This window comes from Prionailurus viverrinus, chromosome A3, assembly GCF_022837055.1.
Source record: "Prionailurus viverrinus isolate Anna chromosome A3, UM_Priviv_1.0, whole genome shotgun sequence".
NCBI classification, from domain to species: domain Eukaryota; kingdom Metazoa; phylum Chordata; class Mammalia; order Carnivora; family Felidae; genus Prionailurus; species Prionailurus viverrinus.
Window position 1 is genome coordinate 80,539,826 of NC_062563.1, and position 23,514 is coordinate 80,563,339.

Below are 23,514 nucleotides of genomic sequence, written 5' to 3' on the forward strand. Positions count from 1 at the left end.
TAAATTGCTTTAGATGCATTATCTCATTAAATCTTCACAACAGTCTTACCAGCTAATCTGTTAAAATTCCTATTGTAGAGTAGAAAGCTTAAACTGAGCCAGCCACACTAAAAGTGGTAGTTTTGATTTAGATTTGAATTTAGGTTTGTTTGATTTCAAAGCCCATGTCCACTAATTGTTGGGGGTAGGTACTTAGTACATAGTCATTTCTTCACACATAGAATCTCATCATGAGGAAACATCAGACTAACCCAAATTGACATTCTACAAAATAACCAGCTTGTACTCTTCAAAAATGTCAGGATCAAGAAACACAAGAAAGGCTGACTGAGAAACTGTTCCAGATTAAAGGAGGCTAAAGATGCATGACATCTAAATGCAGTCAATGTGTGACCATAGATTTGATTTGAGAGCAGGAAAAAAACTTTATAAAGGATACTATTTGGGCATTTGATAAAATTTGAATATAGACTGGGCTAGATAATAGTGTTTATCATTATTATATAACCATGGCTATATAAGAAAATGCCCTTGTCTTTAGAAAACATGCACTAAAGTTTTCAGGAATAAAAGGACCTAACATCTCCTACTTACTCTCAAGTGGTTGTGAGAGAGAGAGAGAGAGAGAGAGAGAATGACAAAGCAAATGTGGCAAAATGTAAACAGTTGAATAAACGGTGAATTTGGGGAAAGTATAGGAGAATCATGTTTTTGTCAAATTTTTTATATACTTGAAATGATATAATGAAATTTCTAAAATGCCTTATATTTTACAAATGTGACTAAAATGACTCAGAAACAAAGAAACCCAACTAAGGCAAGGCATCACAGCCAAAAATTAAGTACCACATTAATATATGTCATACTGTCAAAAAATTTTTCTTATACTTCCATTGGGGACATACCCCACTTTGCTTCAAAATAGTTACTTGTTTTTAACTAATATTTTTGTCCCATTACTTTTGACCCCTGTTTGATAGTTCATATTTCTGGTTTGTTTAGACATAATCTTGGATAGAGTGGCAAATCTGTTCTTTTTAATGAAAGGATGTACTGCAAAGTAGAGTAAGAAGTTTTTACTAATCATTTATGTTTGTTTATTTTTATTTATAACAATGTATATGCAGCCTACGTCCTCTTTCTGTTTTTTTTTTTTTTTTAAGTTTATTTATTTGTTTTGAAAGAGAGCACAAATAGGGTAGGGGCAGAGAGAGAAGGAGACAGAATTCCAAACAGGCTCCACATACTGTTAGTGCAGAGCCCAACATGGGGCCCGAACCCAAGGACCGCGAGATCATGACCTGAGCTGAGATCAAGAGTTGGATGCTTAACCACCTGAGCCACCCAGGCTCTTTCTGTTTTAGGTGATTATCATCAAGCCTTGATTATGTATGAGTGAACTATGCTAGTTCAGGTATTATCAAGGACTCTCTTTTCCTTTGCCCCACCCAGTCCATTGCATCTTGGCTTGGCCAGAGAATAGCTGTAGGCCAAATATGAAGGATGTTAAAAGTTCGAATTCATAATTTAATATACTTATCTTTTTTTCAATACTTTTTCACTCACTTTTTAAAAATGTGAGGTATAATTGACATATAACATCATCTTATTTTTAGGTGTACAACATAATGATAATTGTATACATTACAAAATGATCATACTTATGTTTTTGCATTCCATAAGTTGATGTGGGTTTTTTTGGGGATGAATAATTTGGTGTTCTTGGGTTAGATGGTAAGGCAGAACTGGGAATTCCTTCTGATTATAGATGGAAAGAACCTCAGGTTTAAGCAGGTATTTTGGCTCTATTAACTGTGACTTGGAAGAAGAAGTCATTTCTGTGTGTGTGTGTGTTTATTTTGAGAGAGAGAGCGAGCGAGTGAGCAGGACAGGGGCAGAGAAAGAGGGAAAGAGAAAATCCCAAGCAGTCTCTGTACTGTCAGCACAGAGCCTGACATGGAGCGAAGTCCCACAAGCTGTGAGATCAAGAGTTGGATGCTTAACCAGCTGAGCCACTCAGGGGCCCCTGGAAAAAGTCTTAAACAAGAGGCTCCAAATATTAGTCAATTGACTAAGGTAAACACTGCTTCTACCTTTCCTGTTGATAGAGACAAGTAGCTATATATAAAACTGAATCCTCCTTGTGGCCTATCCTGTGCCCCCCACTTACAGAAAGAGGGAGGGAAGAAAAGGCCATCTTGCCTTAGAATGAAAACTTAGTCCCTTTATAATATTCTCTGCCCAGATCTCATGCACACATTAATTCAACTATGCTGCCATCCCATTACACTTAAAAAATGCTAGAAATTTTCCATGGCAGCTAGGATATATCCATTATCTATCCAGATGTTTTTATAGGCCACTTTAGATTGACTTTGGGTTATCATACTCTCAACACTCAGGTTTCCCTTGAGTCTTTGTTAAAGTTAACTGAATCATAGAATAACTTTCACATGAAGGTACTTAGTGACTATTAATGATGGTGTTTATGTTATATCTGTATGAGTCAGGATTGCAAAATGGTTAAGTGCTCAGACTCTGAAGCTAGATAGACCTGAGTTTAAAACTGGCTCTGCCACTTACTACTTGTGTGGCTTTAATAAACAAGTTCCTCATCTTTCCTTACTTTCCTCTTCTATAACATGGGATAAAATTATCCTCAACAACATGAAATGATACACGTAAAACACTTAGCATGTAATGCCTGGCATTTTGTATGTGTTCTATAAATGTTAGCCATTGTTAATTATCATTGCTATTAATATGATCATTAGTGTAATTTCTTAGTAGTTAATTATTGTAAATCCCCCCTGAATTTGCTAATGTTTTCAGATGCCTTTCAAAGTCTACTGAATGAACGGTGACCAAGCAAGAAGCTCTATTGTTTTGCCAATTAGGGACTGACTACCTGTTCTGTCTTTTGCAAAGGACTGAACTTTAATCTCTAGTTTCTAGAACTCTGGACAATTTTAAGAAAATGAGGCTTTTCTTTCTTTCCTCCATAAATTGGACCAGAAGTATATCAAAGCCCATAAAATCCATTACATTATCTGATGAAGTCTTCTTGCTGGATATAGCTGAAAAGATCTGGATCAAATGGATAAGGTCTGTCACTTCTACAGTTCTTCAGAGTGTTTTAACTCTGGCTTGCTTTCTTCCTAGTTAATAAGACTGTTCTAAGGATCAGATGATGTCATTCATACAAAAGGGCTTTCTAAACTGTAAAGCACTGTGATAATGTGAGGGATGATTGTTCAAAGGCCCCAACAACCTAAGTGATGTCAGAATCCAACCCTAGGAGATGCAATCTCCCCTCTTCCTGCCACTTCAGAAGTTCGCAGTAAATTATTTGAGCTCGAGAGGCTAGTGGCTAACTTCATGCAGTGATTATGAATCCCTTCTTCTTCTCTCACCCCCATATTCTCTCACAGAATGGGGTACCAGATTCTGAGTCAGTCTTCGGGCCTGGACTTTGGGACACAGCATGGTAGGCAGAGTACTTCATAGGATCTGGGAATGAGGATTAGGAAGCATTTCTTTTATACCATTTTCCAGTCCCCTTCCTGACAGCTCTTATCCTGGCAGCCCCCAAAGATTAAATGGCATTTCAAAATTGAGTTCAGTGAGGATAAGACCCGATGAGGCTTCTGCCACACTGGGCTGACAGACCTAAGTAATCAGTTGATAGTGTACGTGCACATGTGTGTGTATGTGTGTGTGTGTTTCTGGACTATTAGAGTTTTTTTTTTTTTTTCTGTACAGTATGAACAGCAAGCCTAGAATTATGTGTGAGATCATCATCATTATCATCAACCACAAATACAGAATGTTTGGTAAACACAGGACCCTCCAAGCTTTGGTGTTTGTTATGAACTGAATTGTGTACCCTGCCAATTCACGTGTTAAAATCCCAACCCTCAGTGCCTTAGAATGTAATTGTATTTGGAGTTTGTTGGAACCCTAATAAAATTAATCCCCTTTCCCCACAACCTCGACCAAAAAAAATGTATCCAAAACTTTTTCTCCCCAAATCACCATTTTCTGAATTTGAAAGTCCTCCTATCCTTAGTCATTTCATCCTTTGCCTCATTTACATAGGTTTATTTGCTTTCTCAAGAGAAGGACAAAGGTAAGTGCTTACTTTTTAACTATGCCTATTTCTGCTTAATTGTGCTGTCATGAAGGACTTAAAAGAAACCACATTGGGACAGCTGAGGACATGAATAGACGGTGCAGTTGGTAGAACAAGTTGGTGATCTCTCTCCTTGGAGAAAATCTGCAGTCCCAGAATTGTTTTGATTAGTATGTCTTCTTCTTCCTCCCCTACCAAGAAGTTTGTCGTTCATTGCTGCACTCTGGTCTTTTAATTGTATGTATTAAGATGTTTCCCCTATCTTAATCTGTAGATTATCAAGAACCCCTTGGAGAACAAGTGCTATTGCATACTTTGTTTCTGCTTGCCTAATGGTATTACTTAAACAAGCAACTCTGGTTGAGTTTTGTTTTGTTTTGTTTTGTTTTAATCTTCTCTGTTCCTTTCATGTAAATATATTTTAGTTTGTTTATCAAAGTTGTTTGCAGATGAGTTTGCTCTGGAATGTACCTCATCAGGGATGATGAGGGAGTCCCAATTTGAACTTCAGACTAAAAGAAGCAACACTTTTTTTCTCATGTGCTAAAGAGCTTTGTCAATTTGGTTTTTCTAAGACTTAAATGAAATTTTTTCCTCCTTCAGTATGATTTGCCTTTTCAGCTGTTTAGCAGTTGTTCTCTGGTTCTTTGTCCATTGTCACATGGGAACTAGTTCTGCTTAGCCAAGAGCCAGTATGATTTCTTGCAAATCAAACCAGAGCACCTAAAAATAGCTTTTTACCCACATATTTTTCACCCAAAGTTTTTCAAAATACAGAAAATCTTAACAGCTAAACATTAAATCCTGCCGAAAATAAAAAGTTATAAAATGAACTGGAACACAGTGTTTTGAAAAAGATAGAAATCAACCAGTTATCTAATTGTATTGAGCTTTTAGTGTTTTATAACTCAGCTTCGTTTTATTTTCTTTCATTGGGTGTTTCTAAAATAGTCTGTGTAAATGCTTAAGTCCTGGTGCTTATGTAAATCAGTACAAAGTCAGATTATCTCTAATTAGTTACCATTCTACTCTTAAATGTATATAAATTGGGGTGGAAAGTGTCTGAACTCAGAGTCAGAATGTATTAGCGAGGAGTGGATTGAATCAAAGAGCTGGGAATTCTGGCCTTCACATAACTGGGGCTAGTCTCCAGGTTTCTTTTTTTATCTAGTGTTAAATGGAGATTGATGGTACTTCTCCTTTTCACTATCCCTACTGACCTGCACTGGGGAGCAGAATAGATCAGGCTGCTTTGAAATCTCTGGAGGAAAAAGAATAGTGATAGTCCTGGTTTAGCAGTGCATAATTTAGCCAACGAAAGAAACACTCTTTCTTGCAAGGTCAGACTATTTTCTTCCTTTCAGAAACAAGTCAGGGTTGCCTGGGCCAAAATACGTGTTCCTTTTGACCACACATTGGCAGGACAGGTCTGTCTAGTTTTCTTCTAAATCATGGGCCTAGATTTTTTTCCAGCTAAGAAATCTTAAACCAAAAGAATTGCAAGGTCCTGTTCTTGACACTTGGTCTTTTTAGAAATTCAAGCAACTTTGAATGAACAGTGTTCTTGAAGTCTCATTGCCTTGTTGGTTCACAGGCTCTGAGCCTACAGATGAAAATGTAGCACAGTGGCAGAAGGATGTGTGTGTTTCTATGTGTGTAAATTCAACCTTTGGTACATTGAGATTATTTTACTAATGCCCCCTTTATAAAGTTCCATAGGGTTTCCTGATGCCTAACAACCTTGTTGATTAGAAAGGTATGGAGAGTATGGGTCAGGGATCTGAGTAGTTTAAGATACTGCACCTATGGATATGTGTATCTGATATGGGTTATGGGGTAAGGAGAAGGATTTGCCTTTGGTATTTTCCTAGTTCTTTTGTTTTCCGTCCTACCTATAAACTCCCATTCTCCCTGTCCTTCTTATTGCCTAAGCATCCCGAGTTTTAAGGCAGGCTACTTGGGTTCTTTCTTCCTGGAAGAAAATGAATCTTCTGATGTAAGTGATAGAAAAGTGTTAATGACTTTTTGTTTTACCTCTCCTGGGAGTATTTATGCTGTAAAGACATTATCTAGGCTGAGGACAGTAGTCCTCCTTCCTAAAGAAAAGGAGATATTTGGGAATAAGAAGATCTTTCTGACATGAATAGACATTTTCTCAAAGAAGACATACAGATGGCCAACAGACACATGAAAAGATACTCAGTATCACTAATCATCAAGAAAATGCGAAGCAAAACCACAGTGAGCTATCACTTCACACCTGTATGCAAGGCTAAAATAAAAAAGACAAGAGGGAGCACCTGGCTGGGACAGGCAGTAGAGCATGTGACTCTTAATCTCAGGGTTGTGAGTTCAAGCCCCATGCTGGGCATGGAGCCTATTTTTAAAAATAAATAAATGAATAAATAAAATAGACAAGAAATAACAAGTACTGTCAAGGATATGGAAAAAAAAGGAATCCATATACACTGTTGATGAGAATATAAATTGGTGCAGCCACTATGGAAAACTGCATGGAGCTTCCTGAAAAAAATTAAAAATAGAAATATCATATGACCCAGTAATTCCACTTCTGGGTATTTATTTGCCCAAAGAAAACAAAAACACTAATTCAAAAAGATCTATGCACCCTTGTCTTCATTGCAGCATATTAAACAACCTAAGTATCCATAGATAGACAAGTGGATAAAGAAGCTGCGTATATATCAGGTGTGATATGCAATATCACATACACACATATACACAATACATGCATACACATACAGTGGAATATTAGCCATAAAAAAGAATGAAATGTTGCCATTTTGTGACACATGGATTAACCTAGAGGGTATTATGCTAAGTGAATTAAGTCAGAGAAAGGCAAATACTGTATGATTTCAGTTATATGTGGAATGTGAAAAACAAAACAAAGCAGAAACAGACTCACAAATACAGAGAACAAACTGGTGTTTGCCAGAGAGGAAGTGGGGGTGGGGTGGGCAAAATAGGTAAAGGGGATTAAGAGGTATAGACTTCCAGCTATAAAATAAGTCACAGGATATAAGGTACAGCATAGGGAATATAGTTAATAATATTACAATAACATTGTATGGTTTCAGATGGTGAGCATTGAGCATTTTGGAATGTATGTAAGTGTTGAATTACTATGCTGTACACCTGAAACTAGTATAATATTGTATGTCAACCATACTTCAATTTAAAAATAAATAAATTGGGGGAAAAGATCTTTCTGGCTTAAATTACACTGTATGGGTATGATTTTCAAAAGTTGTCATATGAAAGTACAATTAAAATTCCTCCTAATAGCTCTAATCTCCTTGTCTATAAAAGTTTTTGCAGAGCTGCTGTGATTTAGTTAGATTAGCCAGTTTATTTTATTTTATTATTTTTTTTAATTTTTTTTTTAATGTTTATTTATTTTTGAGACAGAAACAGAGCACGAATGGGGGAGGGTCAGAGAGAGGGAGACACAGAATCTGAAACAGGCTCCAGGCTCTGAGCCATCAGCACAGAGTCCGACGCGGGGCTCGAACTCACGGACCGCGAGATCGTGACCTGAGCCGAAGTCAGCCGCTTAACCGACTGAGCCACCCAGGCGCCCCTAGATTAGCCAGTTTAAATTTCACTTCCTATTTCCATCTTGTGAAATTATTTATTTATTTATTTATTTAGTGTTTGTTTACTTATTTTTGAGAGAGAGAGAGCACAAGCTGGGGAGGGGCCAAGAGAGAGAGACAGACAGACAGAGAGTATCTGAAAGCAGTCTCCAGGCTCTGAGCTGTCAGTGTGCAGCCCTGTACAGGCCTTGAATCCACGAACTGTGAGATCATGACCTGAGCCAAAGTCAGATGCCCAACCAATTGAGCCACCCAGGTGCCCCCATCTTGTGGAAATATTTAAAAGATGGACCAAAACAAGGAGGAAAAAGTGAAGCAGCAGAGACCCAGATAATAGGTCTCTGAATGATTAAAATCTGATATTACTAGATTTTAAAATGTTGCCACTTTTTTTTAACATTTATTTATTTATTTATTTATTTATTTATTATTTTTTATTTTTTTTTAATGTTTATTTATTTTTGAGAGAAAGAGACAGAGAGAGGCAGAGCTGGGGAGGAACAGAGAGAGAGGGAGACACAGAATCCTAAACAGGCTCCAGGCTCTGAGCTGTCAGCAAAGAGCCCGACGTGGGGCTTGAACTCACAAACCGCGAGATCGTGACCTGAGCCGAAGCTGGACACTCAACCGACTGAGCCACCCAGGCGCCCCATTATTTATTTATTTTGAGAGAGAGGGATAGCGAGCAGGGGAGAGATAGAGAGGAAGACAGAGAATCTCAAGCAGGCTCTGCATAGCCAGTGTGGAGCCCAAATGCGGGGTTCGAACTCACACAGTGAGCTCAAACTCACAAACAGATCATGACCTGAGCGGAAATCAGGAGTTGGATGCATAACTGACTGAGCCATCCAGGTGTCTAAAATGTTGCCACTTTATATAAAACGTGTATGCCACTTGGAAAGTTGAAGTTAGGTGCCTTAGATTTGTTTAGCAGTAACTTTGGTCAGTGATAGATCTGAAACATTCTACATACCCAATTAATGTCTCTTTTCTCCTTTGAGTTGCTAGTTAACTAATGAAGAGTTCATGTTTTCTTAATATAATAAGAATTAGTGGGAGTTGTCAGGCTGTCCTCACAAAAGTCCTTTGAAATGCCTGAATGACAACCCCTGAAAACTCAGTGTTTATTGTCTGGTGATGGTTAATGCTTTTATGATACACTAGTAACACTCTGTCCTCTTCTAGGAGATTGTGGGAATATGGATAAGCACTTCCTCTTAGGAACTGCTCTGCCTCTGAAAGCACCTGGTATGTCCTGAGGCACTGCTCTATTCATTTATTAGAGTGAATTATTTTAGTTCTTGGAGACCCTGTCTTAGTCCCACATAGCTCTTAACACGTATGGACACCTATTGAGTTTGGGATGAGTCATTTTCATTTAGAGGCTCCATCATTAAGTTGCAGTCTAAATTTCATCTTTTTTCATCCCCAGTAGGATGATTCACTTTGTGATTTGCAGGACATTTTTTTTTTCCTTTTTGAAAATTGCGTTAGCACACTCTTTACACACTAGCTATAGAACTTGTTAGCTATTGTATTTGAAATGAGGATTTCCTCATGATAAAAATGGCCTGAGTAGGGACCATTGTATGTAATATACATTGCTAAAGATTTTTGTTTAAAAAAAAATTATAGGGGCTCCTGGGTGGCTCAGTCAATAAAGTGGCCAACTCTTTTTTTTTTTTTTAATTTTTTTTTAACGTTTCTTTATTTTTGAGACAGAGAGAGACAGAGCATGAACAGGGGAGGGGCAGAGAGAGAGGGAGACACAGAATCTGAAACAGGCTCCAGGCTCTGAGCTGTCAGCACAGAGCCCGACGCGGGGCTCGAACTCACGGACCGTGAGATCACGACCTGAGCTGAAGTCGGACGCTTAACCGACCGAGCCACCCAGGCGCCCCTAAAGTGGCCAACTCTTGATCTCCGTTCAGACTTGATCTCAGGGTCGTAAGTTCAAGCCCCACATTGGGCTTTGCACTGGGCATGAAGCCTGCTTTGAAAAAAAGGAAAGGAAAGGAAAAGAAAATAAATAAAAGATTATAAGTCACAAGTTTAAAAAAAAAGATTATAAATCACAAGTTTTCTTTTTTGAAGTATTTTCTTTAAGCTACAGCATAAACTATCCATTGTTTTAGATATAGAGTATAAGAGCAAGTTGTAGCTATGAGTCCATGTTTCTGAAATCAAGACCCTTGATGCAAATTCTTTTTTTTTTTTTTTTTGAATGCTTTTTTATTTTGAGAGAGAGAGAGAGAGAGAGAGAGCTGGGAAGGGGCAGAGAGAGAGGGAGAGAGAGAATCCCAAGTGGGCTCCATGTTGTCAACATAGAGCCTGATATGGAGCTCAGACTCACAAATGGTGAGATCATGACCTGAGCCGAAATCAAGAGTCGGATGCTTAACCAACTGAGCCACCCAGGCGCCCAAGACCCTTGATGTAAATTCTGAATGAAATCTGATCTTCCGTGGTTGTTGTTGCTATTGCTGTTGTCCTTCTTTTTTAATACCAAAGTGACACTGTGCCATTTTTCAATACAAATAATAATAGAAAAAAATAAATATTGGTTTTGGATAATTACCACTTGGAGGGCAGCCTTCCTACCAATTTAGGCATGATGAAAATCCTTGCTCTGCTGATCTTTGGAGTTTGTGTTCAGTGCTATGTACTTTGGCAGTCTAAAGAGACTCGTCTTTGTATTTATACTGAAAGCAATGAGTAAGGCCAGAAAGTAAAGTAGGAAATGAAGGAACAATACCACACATAGAAAATACTGGAAATATGAGAGGAGAAGGAGTTGGGGTTTAGGGAGTAAATACCCTGCCCTCTTCTCTCTTGCTAGAACCCAGCTGTAAGAACAAAGGAGTGACACAGTCTTAGAGAACAGCCACATAGGACATGGTACAAGGTAGAGAAGGGTGGAGAGTGGGTAAGAAAGGACAAGTGAAAAATAACCACAGTTTTCAGGGAACTATAAAATTTTAATTTTGGATAAATGGTTCCTTAAGAAGAAAGTTGAAAGATCCTTTGCTACAAAAAAGCTCTGTCATGGTCTCCTGAAGGAATTGGAAACAGTATCAATATAATTCTAAAAAAGCCACATGAAGTATGGGTATCTTAATTATTATATAATTGCTATTCTAGAAACCATTGCAAATTTTGACCTTTGGTGCATGTTCTCTTTCTCTGTCAAGTTGAAGACACACAGTGACAGAGCTGCAGGTCAGAGGTTAATTTAAGCTTATAAAAGGATAGCATATATAGAGGGAGATAGGCTTTATGGCTAACGTTTATGCTCAGCCATGATTCCCTTTGTGTTAATAAATGTAACCAAAAGAAAAGTTTGGGGACTAAGCCTCATGATATCTGGCCAGCTGTGTGTGGCCTTCCTGAATCAGTCTTGGTGAGCAGATAACCTTTTCCCACTCTCACCCTCTGTCCTCTAACTTTAGCACTTTGTAAAGGAACCACAATGTGCAGAACTTGCCAAAGTCATGTTGTAATACTAAATCTGACTAATCAAGTGGGGATAAAGTTTTGTGGGAATTTTGCATGGAAAATAATAATAATATAGAAAATAAGATACAGGACTTCTATTTTATTTTATGTTGAATTTATTCTAAATGGTTCCACCTAAGTGTTTAGTAAATTATAGTTCTTTTTATTTTCTTTAAAATTTTTTAATGTTTATTTATTTTTGAGAGAGAGTGTGTGAGAGGAGGAGGGTTAGAGAGAGAGGGAGACACAGAATATGAAGCAGGCTTCAGGCTCTGAGCTGTCAACACAGACCCCGATTTGGAGCTTGAACTCACAAACTGTGAGATCATGACCTAAGCTGAAGTTGGACACTTAACTGACTGAGCCACCCAGGTGCCTCTATTTTTTATTTTAGCATTTATCACTGTTGTATTGTTGTGCCAAAGAATTTCTCAGGGTATGCTTATGGGCCTAGATATTGAAGTCATTTTTTTCTTTTTCAAATTTTTATTTAAATTCTAGTTAGTTAACGTAGAGTGTAATATTGGTTTCAGCAGTAGAATTTAGTAATTCATCACTTACATATAGTAACACCCAATGTTCATCATCACAAGTGCTGTTCTTTTTTTTTTTTAAGCAATTTTCTCATTTTTATTTATTGTTTTTTTTTTAAATGTTTATTTTTGTCGGGGGAGAGGCAGAGAAGGAGGGAGATGGAAGATCTGAAGCAGGCTCTTTGCTGACAGTGGAGTGCCTGATTCGGAGCTTGAACTCACAAACCGCGAGATCATGGCCTGAGTTGAAGTTGGATGCTCAATTGACTGAGCACCCAGGTGCCCCAAGTGCCCTCCTTAATACCCATCACCCATTTAGCCCATCCCCCACCTGCTTCCCTCCATGAACCCTCAGTTTGTTCTCTATCATTAAGGGTCTCTTATTGTTTAGGGCACCTGGGTGACTCAGTTAAGCATCTGACTCTTGATTTCGGATCAGGTGTTTGTGAGTTCCAGTTTCAGATCTGTAGTTTGTGAGTTCCAGCCCTGCATCTAGCTCTGCACTGACAATGTGGAACCTGCTTGGGATTCTCTCTCTCTCCCTCTCTCTGCCCCTCCCCTGCTCTCTTTCTCTCTCTCTCAAAATAAATAAATAAACTTTAAAAAAAGAGTCTCTTATAGTTTGTTTCCATCTCTCTTTTTTTCCCCTTACCATATGTTCATCTGTTTTGTTTCTTAAATTCTACATATGAGTCAAATCGTAAGGTATTTGTCTTTCTGTGACTGACTTATTTCATTTAGCATAATACACTCTAGTTCCATCCACATCATTGCAAATGGCAAGATGTAATTCTTTTTGATCACTGAGTAACATTCCATTGTGTGTATATGTGTATATATATACCACATCCACATCTTCTTTATCCATCCTTCAGTCGATGGGTATTTGAGCTCTTTCCATAGTTTGGCTATTATTGATAGATATTGAAATTATTTAAGTAGACATTATACACGAAGAAGTTTTAGTGTGTAGATGGAGAAAACCAAACACTTGCTTAATGACAGCCTTTAATTATTATATCAACTAATAATCAGTTATACTCTCTGACCCTGCTAGGAAATGAGTTTAAGCTAAAGCGTTAAAGATCTAGGCTTGGCAAGTAAGAGTTTCCTGAAGAGTATTAGAGTTATTGCCTGGGAAAGGACTTTCTTGGGAACTGGTAAGATGTCTTTCTCCAGAGTCATTAAAGGCAGCTTGGGTTTTTCTATTGGGTTTTTCTGTTTAGAGATGGTGACCTCTTAGATCTCTTAGTATTTTATAACTTTTTAGCTTCTGCACTTGGAGAGAATATTTGAATATTTTGCCTTTGCTTTCTTTTCTAATTTGGTACAGTTATTTAAACCCTTGTGGTGTTTAATATACTGCTATACTCCCCATGATTACAGACTATGTATTCTTTTTTTTTTTAATTAATTTATTTATTTTGAGAGAGAGAGAGAGAGTATGAGTAGGGAAGGGGGAGAGAGAGAGGGAGAGAAAATCCCAAGCAGGCTCTGCATCACCAGCACAGAGCCCATTGTGGGGCTCAAACTCACAAACCGTGAGATCATGACCTGAGCTGAAACCAAGAGTCAGACACTTAGCTGACTGAGCCATCCAAGTGCCCCTAGACTACATATTCTTAATAATGATGTGCTTGCTTATTCATCTGCTAACTGCTTTCTGATTCCACCACATGCTGTATCTACACTCTACTGAAACACAGCAGGTTCTAACTCTTGACTCAGATACTTAAATATAGGAGTTTAGTCTTACCATTTCTCATTATTATAACCAGTTGGGCCCAGGTCAGGGTGGATGACCTTGAAAAAAAAATCAGGAGCACCTGGGTGACTCAGTCAGTTGAGCCACCGACTCTTGATTTAGGCCTAGGTTGTGATCCTACGGTCATGGGATTGAGCTCCGAGTCGGGCTCCGCGCTGAGCATGGAGCCTGCTTAAGATTCTCTCTCCCTCCCTCTCTCTCCCCTCCCCCTTCCTTGCTTGTGCATACTTTCTCTCTAAAATTAAAAAAAAAATCAGATGTTTCAAATTGTCCTTACTTTCTGTCTCTGGCTTGATACGCATCATTTGCATTACAGATATCTACAGATATATCTGCATATACAGATATCTTCAAGTGCATTTGATGTATTTTCTGTGGGGTACCCCCAGCCAAATGCAAAATTTGAACAAAGCCCCATGTATTAAGCCCCAATTTAAAAGCTCTTGAATACCTGATAAAATATTTTGATAGCATAACTAGATGAAGCTAAGCCTTGATAATAGTTTCAGATAAACTGTGTCTTCAAGAGTCATAAATGGTTATATGTGTCTTTCTAACATGTTAATGTGTATTGTTTCAAGCGGGAGAGGTGAGATTGGGAGTGGTTGGAAAATTTAACTTTGGACTCTGTTTATGTAGCCTGCTAGATTCTGTAGTATTTGATTATCCTTAAAAATGAACAGCTTCACTGATATTTAGAGGTCTGATCATAGATAATTTGAGTACTGAAATCTACAACAAATTAATGACCCCTCATCAAAAAAGATCCTGGCTTTTATTAATGAACTCTGTTCAATATTCCTATCTCTGTGATCAAAGTCCTTGATAATTTCTTCCCATATAAATAGAAAACCAGGTGAATTTATTATAGTAAATGACTTTCAATGAGGTTAAAACATGGGTGCATCATCTTCTGCCAATTTCCTGAATATATATGTTAGACTGGTAAATATTACTTTCTAGACTATTATTTCAAAGGCCAAATGTTCAAAAATGTTTTAAAGGCACGCTAAAGATCTCGGTAAAACTGAATGAAGAATAAAGGCTTTCAAATCTGAGACCGGTTCTTAATTTAACTAACTGGATTGTCTAATTTGCCATAAATTTGCTCTTCTTTTCAAAAGGAGATGACCCTTCCTGCAGCTTCTCAACACAAAGAGCATCTTTCTTTTCTCTAAATTGGTTTTTGCTTTCCACTAAATGAAAACCTGGCAGTGTCTTTTTTCTTTCTTTTTTAATTTTAAACCTGACGGTTTCTAAGTTCATGTACTATTCCCCTCTACTATCCAAATACGTGTTTGAGGAAAAGGTTCCTTGTAGTCAGGAAAAGCCTTTCCTCCCTTTGGAAACTTTTCATCTGAGAGACCCTTTCTTTCCCTCTCTACTTGTTTCTCCTAGGGGAATAAACAACACAGCAGCCTAGCAACAGCACAGGGACTTTCCCAAAATCAGCTCCTGAAAGTTCTTCTGGCTATTGACAGAGTAACTTGCTCCTTCTGAAAAGGCTTGTTGCTCTTCCTCTTACCTTCCACTTTGGGGATAGAGACAGGAAATACCATGTATTTAGAGAGGAAAGTGTAAAGAAAAGAACATTGATCTGGTTGGTGGCTCTTCCATCAACAGAGGGACAATAGACATGTCATTTACCATGCTGGGGGCCTCAATTTCATTATCTAAAAAACAAGGTAGTTGAATTATATGATCTCTGAGAATTCATACTGCTTTAAAATATATGATTATTGTTCTGAGACATCTGGGTGGCCTAGTTGGTTGAGCACCTGACTCTTGATTTAGGTTCAGATCATGATCCCAAGGTCTTGGGATCAAGCCCCATTTTGGGATTCTCTCTCTCTCTCTCTCTCTCTCTCTGCCCCTCTCCTCCACTTGTGTGTTCTCTCTCTCTCTCTCCAAAATTAAAACAAAACAAAACAAAACAAAATATGATTATTGTTCATAAGGATCTTAAAGATAATCACTCTTGGATACATATAATTTGCTGCTGTTGCTTGAGATAGTTTGTTCAAAGTATTTATTCACTGTACATGAAATTTCTGTCACCACACTTCAGAGGCCTTTTTCTTTGATATCTACCTAATCTAGGGTCGATTGACTGGCCCTAACAGTGTGTGCCAGGAATGTGTTTGATGGAAATCTTGGAGAGTTGGCTTGCAGCAAGTGGAAAGGCCTCAGAAATGTTTAAGGCTGTTTCAAGACCTGGTTATCTTCAAAGGATCTGGTTGATATTTCCCAAGCAACTTGGTCACAACTTGTCATAATTGCTAGTATAACCACTAAATCCAAAGTAGCTCAATTATCAGGCTAACACAGAGCCAATACAGACCTTCCTTCTATTGTTATACTACTGGGTGCTATGGAGACAGTATGGACTTTGGAGTCAGCCAGAGCTAAGAGTTCACAGTCCGACTCTGCCCTTTTCTGATTCTGTGATACAGCTTAACCACTGTGTGCCTCAGTGTCCTCATTTATAAGTACTTAAGTACTTACCTTAAAAATTGTTATGGGATCCGGGTGCTCAGGGTGGCTCAGGAGGTTAAACATGACTTCGGCTCAGGTCATGATCGTGCAGTTAGTGAGTTTGAGCCCTGTGTTGGGCTCTGTACTGACAGCTCAGAGCGTGGAGCCTGCCACAGATCTGTGTCTCCCTCTCTCTCTTCCCCTCCCCCCCACTTGCACTCTGTCTCTCTCAAAAATAAATAAACATTAAAAAAAAATTGTTATGGGATCGAACGTGATGACTGAAGAGCTGCTCACATGCCTCATAATGAGAACACCTAACATTTGTATATCTCTTTACCATTTATGAAACACCTAATAGAAGTAGTTTTATTTAGGGAACTAAATATGTGGATTTGATTTGCTGGATAATATATCATTTAGGTATTGAGACCTGAGTCAGTCTTGCTAGGTAGGGGGCCCTGGGCCTTTAGAACTGGGTCAGCCCAGATCCAGAGCCTTGGCTATCTTGAGGGTCTTTTATAAAACATCCTTTGTGTTTTCCAGGAATCTGAATTTCTGTGTTTGGAATTTGATGAAGTCAAGGTCAATCAAGTCCTAAAGAAGCTGTCAGAGGTAGAAGAAAGTATCAGCACACTGATGCAGCCAGCCTAGCTGAAGATGGAGTTGTTGAAGCAAAGGTGTTCATGATCCCTCCCCAGTGAGCTGGGGTGTTTTGTTGTTGTTTTGTCATTGTTTTTTAAAATCTTATTCCCCCATTAGTATTAAATCCTCAAATTCAAATCTTGCCTGTCTCTGCTTGCTGGGGTTTCTTTCCTTCCCTCTTTCATTCATTCTTACAGCTGTACTGTGTGCAGAGGTTCTTATACTTCAGCATGCACAGGTGTTTATAACAGCATTTATTTATTTATTTTTAGGATTTTAATTTTAAGTAATCTCTACACCCACCGTGGGGCTTGAACTCACAACCCTGAGATCAAGAGTCACATACCCCACTGACTGAGCCAGCCAGGCGCCCCATCATAAAAGCATTTTAAAAAGGAGGCTTCCAGGACCGTACCCCTAGACTTGAAATCAGTAGGCCTAAGTGGAGTCAACTTTAGAAACCCTTGCTGTGGTAGTTTGTTCCTAGGGTAGGATTTTAGGAATTTATACATAATAAATCAGGTAAGAGTTAGAAAAAGGGGAAGAGGGGCGCCTGGGTGGCTCAGTCGGTTAAGCGGCTGACTTGGGCTCAGGTCATGATCTCGCGGTCCGTGAGTTTGAGCCCCGCATCGGGCTCTGTGCTGACCGCTCAGAGCCTGGAGCCTGTTTCGGATTCTGTGTCTCCCTCTCTCTGACCCTCCCCCATTCATGCTCTGTCTCTCTCTGTCTCAAAAATAAATAAACGTTAAAGAAAAAATTAAAAAGAAAAAGGGGAAGAGAACATTTTCCTCATGCAAATACAAGGCTGACCATAAGCCATGTGTCTTGAGCTAAGACTTAGAGGAGCCTGCCTACCCTAGAAAAGGTTTACTGACCCTAGTAAAACCTGTGATGCTCCTGGAACTGATACTGGCATTTGGATTAGTTTTCCCCAAATCTGGGAGGTCTGGTTTGATCTGAGCTACTTGGGCTTTTCTGGAACCTAGAACTAAATGGTCCTTGTCACAAAGGGACTCCCTTCACTTACCTCAAGTGAAGATTGTAAGAAGGGAAGAATATCTGCTGAGCTGATGTAAGGTCTTTTATATCAGAAGATTTTACTTGGGTCATCAAATAAAACCTCTTCAAGAAAATTTCAAAAACAAAAATTTCTTCAAGAAAACTAGTGTGGGGGTGCCTGCCTGGCTCAGTCAGGAGAGCATGTGACTCTTGATCTCAGGGTTGTGGGTGTAGAGATTACTTTAAAAATAAATAAAAATTTAAAAAATAAGAATAAATAAATAATAAAAAAGAAAACTAGTATAAAAATTAGATCCTTGTAGAGAAGTTATACCAAACACCAAGAATATTCTAAAAGAAGGAACCTGTCAACCAGTGTATTGAGGCCCTTGTTTAACAGGTTTTATCAAATCTGATACTGATAACATTTAGAAAGCTCAGTCAGTTGCCTTTGAGATGTACTGTGTTCAAAAAAATGTAGTTCCCTTGGTCAGTGGTTACAGCATATGTCAGTTCTAATGAGTTTATTCTTTGTTCTAGGGCAGGAATAAGTTTGTTTCTGTTAAACATTTTCTCCCTCCGAAATCAGTTTGCAGACATTTTAGGAGCCCTTCCAACACCTGAGCTGAAAATATTGGCTTCCTCTCTGATTAAAACCATCCCAGCAGTTAGCAAACAATGACCAGAGGTTTTAAATGTAGCTCCTGTAGATGCTTGAGAAAACATCTTGAAACAGTATGGTAAATAGATTCAGAGAAGGTGTGCGGTTTGGCCAAAGAATTATTAAAACTTGCTTTCTGTTTCCAGGGCTACTGTCATGTGATCTAGGAGAATTTAGATATAATGTCTCCTGATATAAAATGGAAGAAAAGAGCATCCCATCATATAGTGGGATTCCAGATGTCATGGCAGGAAGAACTGTAGCTGCCGCATTAGTATTGACTCATATATCCAGTGGAAGTCTGTGAAAGCCTACAAGCACAGTTCTTGGGCACACAGGGAGAGGAAATTGCTGTTATGGTTCGAAGCTCTGTTTAGGTCATCTTATGAAATTAATAGCCACAAAAGTGGACATGAGCTTTTTATTACACCCCTAAATCCTAGGTCATTAGAAAATTTGTTAATGTATATTGAGTTTTTCATAATAATAATAGTAGTAGTAGTAAAAGAAACTGGTTGCTAAAGGTGGTCCCCATATTTAACTAAACACTTTGGAATACAAGTGTTTTAAGCAGGGTGTGTTTGTGTGTGTTATATTTACTGGTGATACTTAAATACCTGATTACCAAAGGAATACATGTCTATTATAGTCTATTGTGAGAACACATAACACGCCTTGGACAGTTAGATGACCTATCAGCCTAACCTACAGAGATAACAGGAAAGAAGGCTGGTACTAGGAAAAGAGTTGCGTTTCCTAGAATAAATTCCTGGAAGTGGAACACATATTTTTTAAGACTTTCATGAGCATTACCTAATTGTTCTACAGAAAGGTTATATCAGTTTGTATTACCTTTAAGAAAGTATGAAGGTAAATCACTCTCTTTGTTGCCTAATTGGATATTATCTGTTTTTTTTTTTTTTTTTACTTTGGGGGCACTAACTTGTTTTTGTAAAGTTTTGAAAGGGACACTTAACTTAAACCAGGACATCTCCCTGGGAGTAGTGCAAGAATGGAGAAAGGACCAGGGAGGGAGGAAACTGACATACGAGTCCCAGCAGATGCCACTAGATTTCCTACTTCTGTAATCCTAGGTTAAAATCACTTTGAGTTCAAGAAATGTGGGGCAAAATAAATATAGTCCTTATCCTGAATTAGGCTTTATAGAAATTGTCCCTGCTTGAGCAATAAACACTCTAACTTCAGTCTGTTTAGAAACAGTCCAGGCAAGCCAAAAGTTGCTTTTAAAATGGAGTAAGAAAGAAACTGCAGACTTCAGTAGTTCCATGTTGATAGGAACGAAAGATTTGGCTTTAATCTCAGGACTGGATTTTCTTGGAAGCTCTGGTTTCTGTTGGCTTCATCAGTGAAGGTTTGAATTTCACCATTATATCCTCCCTTTTCCTTTATTTAACCTCTCTTCCCCTGGTATTATTTTTCTTTAGTCCCCATTATTTATTTCACTCATCCTGTCCACCTTCTTCCCCTCTGGCAACTACTGGTTTGTTCTCTGTATTCAAGAATCTATTTTTTTTTTTTTTTGGTCTTTTTTCCTTGTTTGTTCATTTGTTTTATTAAATTCTGCATGTGAGTGAAATTATATGGTATTTTGTTTGTCTGTCTGACTTACTTCACTTAGCACAATACTGTCTAGGTCCATCCATATTGCTGCAAACATCAAGACTTCATTCTTTTTTATGGCTGTGTAATATTCCTGTGTGTGTGTGTGTGTGTGTGTGTGTGTGTGTGTGTGTGTGTGTGTGTGTCTGTGTGTACCACATCTTCTTTATCCATTCATCTATGGGTGGGCACTCAGGTTTCTTCCATACCTTGGCTATTGTAAATAATGCTGCAGTAAACTTAAGGGTGTATATATCTTTTTGAATTAGTATTTCATTTTCTTTGGGTAAATATTTAGTAGTCAATTACTGGATCATATGATAATTCTGTTTTTAATTTTTTGAGGAAACTCCATACTGTCTTTTCCATAGTGGCTACACCAGTTGGCATTCTCACCAAAAGTGCACAAGGTTTCCCTCTTCTCCATACTCTTGCCAACATTTGTTATTTCTTGTCTTTTTGATTTTAGCCTTTCAGACATGTGTGATGTGATATCTCATTGTGGTTTCGATTTGCATTTCCCTGATGACTAATGATGGTTAGCACCTTTTCATGTGTCTGCTGACCATTTGTATATCTTTTTTGGAAAAATGTCTTTTCGGTTCTCTGCCCATTTTGATTGGATTATTTGGTGGGTTTTTTTTTTTTTTTTTTTGTCTTTAATCATGATCCAAAAAGAACAATAGCATTTTAAACTTCATTTAATTTTATCTCTCTCAAATGTAAGAAGGTGGTGAAAAGCAAAGGATGACATTGAGTATCTGAAATCTTAAATAGCTGACGTGGTGTCAAGCCAGTAGTTACTGAAATTCTTTTTTCAGACCTGAGTGAAAATTTGGAAAACAATATAAATAAACATTTGAGGAAATTAAACATTAAACAGATGTTAGAAAATAATGTTTTCAGAAGTGTACAATAAATATCTAGACCGGTGAAGGGGCAAGGAGAAAGAAGGAAGCCTTCTAGAGTCAGCTCAAAAATAATGGATATTTTCCTAGAAGAACAGGGTACTAGAAGTGATGGGTCTCATAGGACAATTGCTACCTTATAATTTTAGCTGCACAACTTTGCAGCCAAAGTTTTCAATATTTTATATGGCGATTTAGCCAGCAGAAGGAGAAACTCAAATAGAACATAATTAGTGTGCACTTACCTCTAGTTGCAAAGTATACAGTTTTTTACTTCAGAATTTGAGAAGTAGCATTTTTATATAAGTGCAATCAGTTCTCCCTTATCTGGGGATGGCCATGATTGTCATATCATCATGACTGAATGTAACACTGAAGTAACCTTTGTTATAGAGGAACTTGCCTGGACCTGCTTCCTGTCAGATAAATGGTGCCAACTGATATCTTGCAAGTTCAGTACAAATATCAGAATAAAATAACCTGTACATGATCACAGAGCAAAATATTAGTATTTATATCATTTACTCACCAAGAACTATGATTAGGGTTTTTGTTTCTCTTTTACCTACTCTTGGCTAGTTTCTTTCTTTCTTTCTTTCTTTCTTTCTTTCTTTCTTTCTTTCTTCCTTCCTTCCTTCTTTCTTTCTTTCTTTCTTTCTTTCTTTCTTTCTTTCTTTCCTTTCCTTTCCTTTCCTTTCCTTTCCTTTCCTTTCCTTTCCTTTCCTTTCCTTTCTTTTTAAAGTAGTCTTCATGCTCAATGTAGGGCTTGAAACCATGACCCTGAGATTGAGAGTTGCATGCTCTACTGACCAAACCAGCCAGGTGCCCCTTGGGTAGTTTTCTGTTTCAAGTACTGTTTATTCATTGGAGGCAGAAAGAGGAGAAATGGAAGGGGGAGGAGTGTAGGGGGGTTTGAAATGGATTACACAGAGATTAAACTATTAGTTTAAAAGAAATTTAGGCTGAAAAATGAAATAGTTAAAATCCTTAATACTGGTTTTATATTAAAGAAATAAAAATAAATTTGGGGATTTTATGATTCATAAATTATGGCTATTTTTAGAATCAATGTTAAGATTTAGCACTGGTCTCAAAATGACTGGGAAGCTTTTGGTAGAAGCAATTTTTCATCTTTATAAAGGGGGAAACATCTGGACAGATGGCAGAGGACTTATACAAGGCCATGGTCAGGAAGAGACCTCAGGGTACTGTCTTCCATCTCCATATTCTACATGCCAAACCCTCCAAAAGAATAATATGTGCTTGAAAAAAATACCTGTGTCCTTGCTCATTGTGTTTAGATAATGACAGTTCCTACAGTGATGTCTTTTGTATGCAGATATGACCTAGGGGATGTGAGGTCCTATGTCATTTGTAGCCAGCATGCATGTCAGACATGTCTCTGCACTGAAGCTGCTGAGAGGCTCTTTGTAGAGCCTAATGATGTTTCTGATGACCTCGGCCTCACTGCCCACTCACTGCCACTCATTTTTAGGTGCAATGTGCAAGATGAGGCTTTTGCCACTTGAGGCTTCCTGCCTGTCTGCAGCACCCAGGTAGGCAGCAGATTATCTTTATTCCCGCTGGACAACCATAACCCAAACTTGCTAAATATAACATAACTCTTGGCCATTAATTCATTCTAACTATGTGTGTAGTGATCTGTAGTAGCTACTTCCTCATTATGGTTTTTCAACACAGTCTACCCATGGTGTGGTATAACAGAGTTCAAATTTTTTTTTTTAGCATTTTAATTACAAAAGTAATACATGCTCAGGGCGCCTGGGTGGCTCAGTTGAGCGCCTGACTTTGGCTCAGGTCATGATCTTGTGGTTCTTGAGTTCAAGCTCTGTGCTGACACCTCAGAGCCTGGAGCTGCTTCAGATTCTGTGTCTCCTCTCTGTCCCTCCCCTGCTTGTGCTCTGTCTCTCTCTCAAAAATAAATAAACATTTAAAAAAAAGCAATACATGCTCATTTAAAAAGTTATTCATAATAATTGAATTAGTGCAGAATTGTATGGAGCTTTCTGCTTTTTAAAAACCTCTCTCCCAGGGTACCTGGCTGGCAACTCTTGATTTCAGGGTTGTAAGCCCCACATTGAGTGTAAAGATTACTTAAAAATAAAAATCTTAAAAAAAGTAAAATAAAAATAAAAAGGCTTCCCCCTAGAAGTAGGTGTTGTTAACAGTTTGGTGTGTTTCCTTTCAGATACACTCTATGCACACAAAAATATTTTATTAGTTACATTTTCAAAGCATCATTTTAGACAGCATGAATCACAGCTGAAAGATACAATAACAGAAATGAAAAAACACTACAGGGAATAAGGAGCCAGTTAGATGATAGAGAAAATGGATCGGTAATCTGGAAGACAGGGTAATGGAAATCTCCCAAAGTGGCCAGCAAAAAGAAATGAGAATTTTTAAATTTTTTTAAACGTTTATTTATTTTTGAGGCAGAGACAGAGCATGAACAGGAGAGGGTCAGAGAGAGAGGGACACACAGAATCTGAAACAGGCCCCAGGCTCTGAGCTGTCAGCACAGAGCCCGACATGGAGCTTGAACTCATGGACTATGAAATCATGACCCGAGCTGAAGTCGGACGCTCAACTGACTGAGCCACCCAGGCACCCCAAGAAATGAGAATTTTTAAAAATGAG

The 23,514-nt window shown here is 38.2% G+C and overlaps 1 protein-coding gene across 3 annotated transcripts in view; it reads left to right on the forward strand.

Annotated features, from left to right (window-relative positions):
* COMMD1 (copper metabolism domain containing 1) overlaps positions 1 to 23,514 on the forward strand; it is a 221,354-nt gene that overhangs the window by 178,425 nt on the left and 19,415 nt on the right. For 2 of the 3 annotated variants that reach the window (XM_047853529.1, XM_047853531.1), the window contains exon 3: positions 16,567 to 16,803. The exons of the other annotated variant lie outside the window; for it this stretch is intronic. In XM_047853529.1, coding sequence (XP_047709485.1) covers positions 16,567 to 16,674 — 108 coding nt within the window. In that variant the 3' untranslated portion in view covers positions 16,675 to 16,803. Of the gene's footprint in view, positions 1 to 16,566; positions 16,804 to 23,514 lie in introns of those variants that run through there. 3 annotated transcript variants of the gene reach the window in all.